General features: G+C 45.3%; 1 protein-coding gene across 1 annotated transcript; it reads left to right on the top strand.

Moving 5' to 3' along the window:
* The first annotated feature begins 4,230 nt into the window (after positions 1–4,230).
* On the top strand, positions 4,231–10,475 carry LOC135378335 (suppressor of cytokine signaling 5-like). The gene has a single exon (XM_064611349.1). The coding sequence runs from the start codon at positions 4,395–4,397 to the stop codon at positions 5,499–5,501; it is 1,107 nt and encodes a 368-aa protein (XP_064467419.1). The 5' UTR covers positions 4,231–4,394; the 3' UTR covers positions 5,502–10,475.
* The last annotated feature ends 602 nt before the right edge of the window (positions 10,476–11,077 follow it).

The raw sequence follows: 11,077 nt of genomic DNA, 5'->3' as shown, positions 1-11,077 counted from the left end.
AGCCGCATAGGTTGCGCCCTCTACGCCAAGTAGAAAATGGCATTTATTTGATCGTGATTGATGGCATTGATCTAGACATTTTCTAAATCTTCGCCTGTGGTGTTTCATCACCTGCCTTGATTCAAAAAGGATTAGGCGAGACTGAACCTGTACCTGACAAAATGCGATCAACGTACGATCGCCTCCGTCCTTGCTTCGACAAGGCAAGCAAAGACACAATCAACAAAACGACGCCTACTAACATGGGAAAAGGCCACACAGTTGTACGTCAGGGGTCACAGGAACTAAAAAAGAAGGCACTAATGCTCGTCATGCAGCGAACCTCCCCGCAGAGAAACCGAAACCGCGGCGTAAAGCAGAGGGACAGTGGCAAATCCCACAGCCAAACGCCAAGACAAGCCAAGTGGTGGAACGTGGAACTCGACATGTGCTCATGGAGAATCCGCGAAGCTGGCCGCCTTGTCGTTTCATGTCAAACGGGCTACACCGGGTACACTTTCTCACGATTTCGGCTGTGGTTTCCCCTAGGATACCTACGGCTCAATGCACAGCTTTTCGTTATTCCGCACCGCGCGATAAATGCATGGTTTCGCTGTAATTCGCCTCTCCCGCGCGATGCCCAATCGTGTCGTTCCTTTTAAAATCCCGGCCTACCGAAACGGTTTTCGCGTGCCGTCGCGTGACGTTTGGCATCGGTTCAGTTCAGCATCGGGCCCTGATTCAAAAGGGGATTAGGTGAACCCTGAACCTGCGGCTGAAGGGAGGGATCCTGCTCGGCTGAATGGCTGGCTTTCAGACTTGTACAGCAACTTGAGTACCGTATCTCAGATTAAACATGAATGCGCGGTGAGAGAGCTCGATGATGAGATACTACGGTGCGGGTATACCCGCGGAAATTTGTTCTTCGCGGGTACACATTTCTGTGTCATTCAGGTTGCGGGTAAGGGGTGCGTAGACCCGCACTACCTCTGCGGATTACGCGGGTACAGTGAACCCTCGTTATTATGACCATGGTCGTTCCCGAAAATTTTGGTCATAATAATGTGGAATTGTCATATTAACGAGGGGGATTTGCAGAGGTTTCACTAAATTGTTCCCAAGCAGTATGGTCGTAAAGCGCGTATGTCAGATTATCGGGGGTCATATTAACACTGTATACGCAAAACCAACCCGTCGGCTTTTGGTGTACGACCCGATCCCTTGCGAATATTTGGCCCAAAATACTTTCCAAGACGTTCCATATCCAGATCTTTCGTGGAGCGTACGATGATGACAGCTTTGTCATTTACTGGAACCGCGTTCTACGCGAGAGAGGGAGGGCCAGGTTGTTAATTGTTGTCACTCTTTGAATATGTTTGCCAAATAGGGCTAAATTTGTTATCTTTCGACACCACGACTGATACGCTTCGCGTTAGTAAGCTGGCAACCATGTAAGCAGTCGCCACCGTTGGAAACGTGGCTCGCTAACGGACACACCCCCAGCATGAATAAATCTGTGGTATAACTGAAGCATGCGTATGCATTGGACTGCGGGTACATTGGCGGGTACGCCTCGGTATATGCGGATGCGGGTTGCACCAATGACATATTGCTGCGGGTGCGGAGTCGTGCTCCCGCGGGTGCGGTTGCGGGTAGGAATTTGCATGCCCGCACTCATTGCTTTTACGAGTATAACTTTGTATTGCAGGGGCGTAGCCAGGGGGGGGGGGGGCGTTGACAGTCCTCTCCCCACGAAACCTTACCTTTGGTAGTACATTTGGGAGAGGGAAACGAGGTTGAACTCCTCCCCCGCATGTAAAGTTCCCATACAAGCAAACAGTGGCCAATGGAGGTTGGCAGGGGTCTGGTAGGCCTTTGGCCAACAGGTTATTTTGCCAACAAAGTAAAATTTGAGGTTGGCCAAAGTTTGGCACACCAAAGTTTGGGAAATGATTGGGTGCCATGTATGGTACAAACACGTTGGCCTGATTTCGGCCAATGTATTGAGTAATTCAAGTTGTTTTCGGACAAAGCGCGATGTGAAGTTTTCAAAGGTGCATAACGCATCGTGAGGAATGCACTTGCTGTGGTTTGCAAACAGCGTCGACATTCAATGAAAAATATAAAATTAAATGAAGTTCAGAAATACAGAGCAATGTCCCACACTGGCCTGGCGCATTGTTGGCAAGCATATGGTAAATACAGTAAATATGTGTGGCAGCAGGTTGCTTGGCCAACAAAGCAACTTTTTCGATATGTCAGCCTTCTGTCAGACAATGAAAGGCAATAGCTTGGCAACCATGTATGGCACGCATACCTTGGCTATACCTTGGTCAAACTCGTAACAGTCCCTAAAATATATCAAATATATCTGGTGGAGATAAAGCACCTGGTCAGAAGTTATTAAGATTCAGTTGAGAGCATTAGGTGTTTTCAACGTTCGCGTGCTGCTGTCTGTGCAAAGTATTTACGAGTAACACTTTTCGAGCGACAGAGTAAACAATGAAAAAATGACTAGGAAGCAAACGAGCGGCATCAGAGTAAACCAGCTAGTTTTACAGCTCCGCACAGGTCATCATATTGGAGACGACAGTCTGAATTACAAACACAGTATTTCACATGAAAGCATGCAAGAAAGTTGTTCGCTATACTTGACTCTTTGCAGATGCACGGCTCCACTATACACTTGATGAACGTGCCCCACACAGTGTCTATTTCAGTATATGTTCCATCCAGTTCGCTAATTGTGACCACGTGAGATACTGAGACGCTTACCCCTCACCCCCAGTGCCGATGTGAGGTAGGTGGGGCAAGGTATATCTAAATGGTAGCGAAAACAAGCCAAAATACCAAATCAGACCCATTGACAAAGCTACCAGCATGAGGCGCGAGCGATCCTGGGTGTTGGTAGTAGTAGAAGGTACAATGGTAAACACAAAAACTTCACAACATGGGCGTGGCTTGTTCGCGTACTAATAGGTTATTCATAATTTCATGGCGTGATTCTGCAGTCTTCACTACCTGTTTAGATATACATTTGGTGGGGTATACGGGTATACGGCACTCACGCTGGCCACAGAGCTAAAGACGGGTGCCAGTGGCGCGTATCACTTGTATCAGAGTGCTTGTATCAGCCATTCACATCCCACGTCAAGAAAAGTAAATGGCGCACAAATAACAGCAAAAAACAAAACAAAAAGAAACCCGTATTTTGCATGTGAATCCAAACCTGGGGAACATATTTGGGCAGTTGTTGGCCAATCAAATACATGCAATTACATTACATACAATTACATTACATACATTACATACAATTACATTACATACAATTACATTACATACATTACATACAATTACAATTACATACCAATTTCTTAGGCAAATTGAAGCTTTGTATGTATTTGTCTTTTCTATGTTGTTCCAGCCTCAGAACATCAGTTCTGAGTTCAGTCACATCAGTTCAGTCACATACCAAGTGTTGACCCTTTTGGCACAAGGAACAAATCCCATTACCAAACTCTCTGGCCTATCAGTTACGCCACATAATCCTCACAGCACGAAATGATTTATGGATGCGTCAGACGATTTTGAAATGATGAATGGGGTGTTTCGTTGCCAGGGGCGATACACTACTCCATTCTTCATTGCCCATACTACTAGGGGCGGATCTAGGATTTTCCCGAGGGGGGGGGGGGGGGTCCGCTATATGGACAAGTGCCACGTGCATGCTGGGATTGGTCCACTGAACCCTATGTTCAAGTCTGGAATTGAGGGGGGTCCGGACCCCTGGACCCCCACTCCCACCCCTAGATCCGCGCCTGCATACTACCAACCCTCCCGAACCGCACTCTTATGCCCCCCCCCCCCCCGTCTATGTCAAAGAGTAAAGCGCATAGAACGCGGTACCAGTAAATGACAAAGCTGTCATCATCTCTCGTACCACAGAAGGTCTGGATATGGAACGTCTTGGAAAACTGCTTTGGGCCAAATGTTCGCAATGGATCGGGTCGTGCATCAAAAGCCGACGGGCAGGTGGTCACGGCGGCAACTTCTCATTTCAGTGGAGAAGGATGCCGCGTGAAATTCAATTTGACTTTTTGTTTTCTGGCCTGGCGAGGACTGCTTTTGGCAAGGGTAGCAGCGTGCAACATGCAGTCTGCATTCACTTCTCTTCTCTTTATATGATTGATTTCGAATCCACACCACACACGTGTGTCTTTGAGTGCAATACGCTTTACGTCTGGCAACGTGTTCTAGTCACGCATGCGCAGTGCTACTAAGGTTCTAATTCTAATTTGCCAGTTTGTTGCAGTTTTGGAGTTTTTGCAATGGGAATGTAGCGATGAGTGAATGCAGGCTTTCCTTTTGTTATACGATGGCATTGTCTTTGACACCAGCTCAGGAACAATCGCTTCATGTGCTGTGAAGATAATTTCAAGAAACGATTCCGGCTAGGCATGAAGAAAATGGTTCTCTGCCGTAAAAGCTCCTCTGGAAGCAGAGGACTGGGCCGGGCCAGTGCAAATGGCGACTTGGTAAGGAACGAAACGGACGATGAAAAAGATGACTGCAGCCACCTGTCTTGTTTTGAAACGCCTTCAAAAAGCGAAGCTAAGCCCAGCATTTTTAAAGCCCTTCGATGTCACTTTCGCAGATGCAAGCGCAAAGCGTTGCTAACTGGAGATGACAGAAAAAGTAGTGGTCATGATTGCGCGAACTTGGATGCAAGCCATACAAGTGAAGTAGCACCTGAAACTAGAACGAGCACAGTTCTTACTCCAGACCAAGAACACGATAACATCCAACGCAGAGCATCAGTTGAAACCTCCAGCCCACCATGTGCCACTTCGTCCAGCGATGCAAACGACAATTATGTTTCGGGAAAGGTCGAGTGCCACCGGCCGGCTCCTGCAGTTGGCGCATCCTGTAGTACTCGTAGTCATCGAGCTAATCACAATCAGCCAAACGCTGCTGTTGACCTGGTCAACATGCCACGAAATCTAACTGTAGACTTTCGCATAAACAGCCTTACTCAGGAACTTTTCAAGTTGTCCAAGTTTGGCTGGTACTGGGGCCCCATCACGCGCAGTGAGGCTGAAGAGAAGTTAGCAGACCAACCGGACGGTGCATTCCTCGTCCGAGACAGCTCCGACGATCGTTACCTTCTCAGCCTGAGCTTCAAGTCGTATGGAAAAACCTTACATACTCGCATTGAGCATTGTAGTGGCCTGTTTAGTTTCTACGCGCAATCAGAACCGGGAGGCCGAGCCTCCATTGTGGACTTAATTGAGGAGTCTATGAATTACTCCCAGTCTGGAGTGTTCTGTTACTCCAGGGGTCGTAACCCAGGAGTGCCGTCATTTCCAGTGCGCCTCATAAAGCCAGTGTCTAGGCTAACACACGTAAGGTCACTGCAGTACTTATGCAGGTTTATAATTCGACAATACACAAGGTTTGACCACATTCAGCGATTACCACTTCCATCCAGGATCAAGGGGTACATTGAGGAAGGACACTACTAAGAGTAGGCCGCTAGCAGTTCTCTGATCCATTGTCCACTTACTTTTGCAATGCTGGTGACAGGCTTTGTCACTTTACCCCTCGTATATGTGCCTAAGGAATTCCTTCTGGCATACCTACAAGCTCTCTTATCCAGAGAGCGAGTGACCAGTCCTATACTGTTCAAGTACTCCAGGCATCTTGAGATTGGGGTATGGCAAGCCCAAATGCAGAAGTTCGAAATGGTAAACTGTGTGAACATTCTTGGGATGAGCAGAGAAGGAGCTGGGGTGATGAACTTGATGAGCGAAACATCTCCTGGAGTTTGAGGAGTAAGCACAGCGACAGAGACTAGGGGAACACGAAAAAAACAGGGAAGGAACAGACGAGACTTGCATGTTTTTCCGTGTTACCCTAGTGCGTGTCCCTGCGCTTACTCCTCAAACGCAAGGTGGTGTTTCCCTCATCGCATCCGCACCAGCTAGCTTACCTCCTATTTCTCTGTCCCTCGTAATGAACTTGTAGGTAACATTTCGTTGAGCGTGAGGAGAAGCCACAAAGGGACAAACTCGAACCAGCAAAATGAAACATTTATTCCATAAGGAGCACTCCTGGTATGGGAAAGGAGATCTTTGGTTGACCTCCTTTCCCATACCTGGAGTGCTTCTTGTGGAATAAATGTTTCATTTTGCTGGTTCAAGTTTGTCCCTTTGTGTCTTCTCCTTGTGCTCAAGGAAACGTTACCTACAAATTTTTGGGATGGGTTGTACCGCCTTATTACTATAAAACGGGCCGAATTAATTTTATCTGCAGTATGTGCGTCTAATGAAAACAAAAGCTCTCTTCAATAAGAACGGTGAACGACAAATGTGTAATAACGGATGCCACATGTCGCAATATCCAGTGGAGGATATCTGCCGTAAGTGTTTTCTAACAGTGGGGGGAGAATACAGAGACCAACTAAACCTGTGTACCTCATTGTTTGTTCTTGGGTAAGGAACAGAAGTTTGGGGCAGCATTGTTGAAGGATGTTACTGGTTCTCTGTTGGCTGTGCTTGTGCACCTACTTGTAGAGTTCAAAATAATTTGATCCTGTTTCCTTTTGCCAGTAGTACAAGTAATGACTATACACTGCTGGCGTTTGTTCTTGTCACTCAAGCCATGTCTATGCACCGCATACAGGTGAATTTGTGCGACATGCTTTGTTGTTTACTGTTTCTGATGCTATACTCGTCCATGGAATTGCCAACATGTACAACTTGCCCTAGTTTTTCTGCTTTGGCACAATCACGTGGTGACACATTGTGATGGATATTGCTTCATTACTTGCAGCGTGTGTGAAGGGGACAGAGAGCTGCTCCCAGAGCTCAGAAATATTGGGGCGCATGTTTTCTTTAGTGCTGTTGTAGAAACAAATACTAGATGCATGTGTTATTGTGCATCTACTAATTCCGGTAAATTTCGTTACAAAGCAATCTAGTTGTTACAAAAGTACCCGATTGCTGCACTTTTTTAAAAGCTGCGCACGTTTAGCAGATTTACGCACGTATTGCAGTGGTGAAACCACATGGAGACAAAAAAACAAAAACAAAATAACTTCACTGTGGAAGTCGACATCACCAAAACATGGCATTTAGATGAAGAGCTGCTCTGCTTGTAGCCATGTTAAAGGATGAGTGTTGCTTACTTCCGGTATTGTAGAACTGAGAAGAGTACCAACTATATTGTCTAAAACACAAAAACTGCGCCAACATGTTCGTCACGGTGGGACTTGCAATATTCAAAGAATTTATTATTGCCACGAAGGTGAAATAATATGTTTGTCAAAATGTGACAAAGTAAAACGCCACATTTTTATGTAGGAGCTGGCAATACACTTAAGAGGCGAGTCAGAGGTGCAAAGAGGAAATCTTGCTCCGATAACTGTATTTTAAGTGCAAGTACCTTTGGTTGCAATTAACTAAAGCTGAAGCATATTTTATTGGGTTACGTCATTGTTTGTATTTATTCTTGACGACATTGACAGGTTTTTATTCTTTGCCTGTGTTTCTCAGCAGATTGTGCGTGTTTAGAATGCTATTTTAATGCTTTCAGTGGTGAAACAGTGTGGTGTGATGTTGACAATAACTTTTTTCTTCTTCTTTTAGATGTCATGTTCTGGTATCTAGTTTGGCCCAGTCATGTGCAATGTGTTGAACAATCGTTAAAAATTGGGCTGTTTTGTTCCACATTAAAATCGCTAAGAACCACTGTGCAGGGCAACTCTTAAAAGGATGACACAAGATGCAGCACTGAACTGACAAACCAGGGTCAGTTGCGTCTTGTGTCACCCTTTTAAGTGTTGCCCTGCACACAGGTTTTTAGCGATTTTAGTCCAATATGTGTAGAACGTGTTTGAAACTAGACACAGGTGTAAAGTATTACCACACCTACCTGTTCTAGTTAATAACCGAAAATTTCCTCTGAAGGTTGGGGCCAAGGTTGAGCAATGTATAAACTTCAAATGCAAGATGTGTTGCAAAGCAATCGTGTTACTCCAGCCATTGCACTGCTGAGTGCTTGTGCAGCAATAGGTCCAATATTGGAAGCTGCAAAACGCAACATAGCTGCTCACAAGTTTGTGCCACATTTTTTCTGTTTTGCACACGCTTCCCCACCTCGGAAAGCTGCTATGTGGAACCCCCCCACCATCAACATCCGTATCAAGCTTTCAACTAATGTGATATGTACAGTGCGGTATCAGCACATGAATTCATGTACTGCATCTTAGAACGTAAACTTGTACGGACTTCCTTGTGCTCAGGAAGCTGTCATCCTTCGCACACCACGTGGTGGGGTACACGCTTCTACTAGTACGTCTCTTTCTCCCTTGTGGTGTTACCATGGTTCCCACTGGTCCTCGAAACCCTTGAATACCCTGAAATTTGAAAATGCTGTTTTCAAGGTCAGGGAAAACCCTGGAATTTTCCACAGTCCTTGAAAACCCTTGGTTTTGCATTCCTTTTTTTTCCATTCTCGTGGAGCTGCAGTGCAATTTCCGCCTACCCGGACCAAAACCGGTCCGGAGTGGGACCGACGAGCTCGAGCCGTTTATGCGGCCTCCCCATTGGTCCCCACTTTTGTTGTCCCCATACTGCGCCATCTAATGAAGACTGAGATAATCCTCTCCGGCGCCTCAAGGTCATGCGCATAAGCCGTTGTGAAAAAGGTCCACTAGCCACGGAAACCAGAAGTGCGGGAAACGACCTTCCTTTCTGTTCAGTGGTCTTTAACGTTCAGAAGTCCGTAAGCACATTTGTGAACAGATTACTTTTGCACAGTCCCCATGTATTCAGTTGTGTGGTACCTGCAGCTTAGAAATGTTTTTGCGAAATATTGAAGTCCTGGCCATAGGCTACGTTTTACATCCCGGCGAAATGACGGCTGAACCTTAAAGTGGCTATGAACTCTACCAAGCTAGCCCGCTGACTGTGTCGGCTCCAAACGGCGATTTTAACTTGTTGGCTATGACACCTTTTGTATAGATGAATCCGATAGGTATGTACCACATATAGCACACTCCTAGCCAACCATAATCCCGAATGACAATGTTCTCGCCCGATTTATTGATAATGGGAGGTGGAGCCTGTTATGTAGCCATTATGTACTGCATAATTGATACAAAATAGGCTCCGTCTCCCGTTTTCAACAAATCGGGGACGAGAACGTTTTCATTCAGGATGATGGTTGGCTAGGAGCGTGCTATGTGGTGAAGTTCATTTTTAAGAGAGTAGAGGAGAACGTTGTGTACCTCCGCGTTGGCGTCTGATTGGGTGCTACAATTCTTCAAATGACGTAACAATGGATAGAGGTATCTGGACGGCAGTGCGTCTACTCGCCCATAGCCAAAAAAAAAAAGTGTGTTTTTGTATTAATGCTGCACACGTTACGAAGGAAAAGTATTGGACAATAAATTGCAAATGAATTACGAAGCGCAGAACAATATTACACCTTCTTGCTAACTAAACGTCTTGCTGGTGAGCCTTCGTGTTTGTGTTTGTTTACGTGTCTCATCACTCAGGCTTGCCTATCATGGAATTTATCCACCAGCTAGCCTGCATTTACGCCATTCTGTCAATATTACACCCGTATCTAAATACCTGCAGATAGGAGTTCTTGCCACCTTTAAAGGGTCCTTCAAAGACACTCGAATTTTTGTTGAACAATTTGTTGAAAAATTAGGTGGGAACCATGGTTATGTCTCTGTGCCATATATGCACTCCATACCCAACCATAGCGTGAGCCCTTTTCCCAATTAGTAGTTACGGACCATCCCTTTACGACAAGAGACAGAGTGTTGTTCAGCGTCAACAGACAGAAAGCAATGTACAACTTCTCAATCAACATGTGGCATAGTGAGAATGCTGTCAACTGTCCCTTAAAACATGCAGAGAGTGGGAGCCGCATAGTCGCTCAATTAGTGGGGTTGTGACACTTCGATAGCTATGGCTCAGTACATCATGCATGCATGGAGCCTTGCGCTTTCGGGTTAAGCCCATTTTTTGGCGAAATGAGAGGCAGGATAAGCGGGTAGCATTGGAAGCACAACATACGTTCATGAAAGGTGTCTGGTACTGAAGCCACTTGACTATTTTTATGCCGTGGGCCCTGTCGAAGCGTTTGTGGATGTGGATGTTTGTGTGTTTGTGGATGTTCGAAAGCATGTTAGTGGTATTCATGCTCGAGAGTTGTTAGTGCCAATCTGATCTTATTTTAAGTGCAGTGTGACCACCGTACTGCCACTCGGTGCAATGATTTTTTTCGCATTTATCCTTTCTTTTCCTCCTTTTGTTGTTTTTAGGCTTTTTTTTGTGTGTGTGTATATATAAACACTGCAGTGTCTTCAGCAGTGCGCAGTTATGTTCTGTGAACTAATAGCAACACTTGTGATACCTGTGTAACAACGTTTTGAACTTACCAGTGGAAGATTGCTATTGGATAAAGGAGCGGCAATTAAGGACGCGGCATTCACTGACTGGCTAAATGTGCCACACATTTGGAGAGCCGACCAACTGAAACGTGCGAGGTAGTGATCTTGTACTTCGCATGGGATCACTTTGGGTATCTACCCTTTGAGTTTAGTGATGTCACTGGTCAGGATTTCGCATGATGTCAATGAATGATTCTATGGTTTGAGGTGCTCTTCTATGCTTTATGCTACATAGACATAAGTGGCTTTTCCCTCTTTAGCTGGACTTTGTTTTTGGTTACAAGTGTACAGACTGTATAAGGTTTTTAATGGTCAGAGAAGAATGAGGAGTTGTCCTGATCACACAAAGCAATAATTTGCAGCCAGATGTTTGTAAAAGAATGGCAATTTTAGAAGAGCGAATAAATCGAATGCTTGTTACCAAAATTATTCACCATGTGCCTAAAAGGTTTTCAATAAACCACATTTTGAATAAGTAATGAAGTATTAATTTATAATTGTTATTGAAGAAAGACCGGCTGGTGCAGTAATGGTAAAGAGAAATGCTGGGCATTAAATTTCTTCACTGTGTTTGGCTTTTGGTTCTGGTACCTGTGGGTTCTTCAATTTTCCAGTACAAGTGTTTGTGTC

This window comes from Ornithodoros turicata, chromosome 1 (genome assembly GCF_037126465.1).
Source record: "Ornithodoros turicata isolate Travis chromosome 1, ASM3712646v1, whole genome shotgun sequence".
In the NCBI taxonomy this organism is placed as follows: domain Eukaryota; kingdom Metazoa; phylum Arthropoda; class Arachnida; order Ixodida; family Argasidae; genus Ornithodoros; species Ornithodoros turicata.
This window is presented reverse-complemented; position numbering and strand designations above follow the sequence as displayed.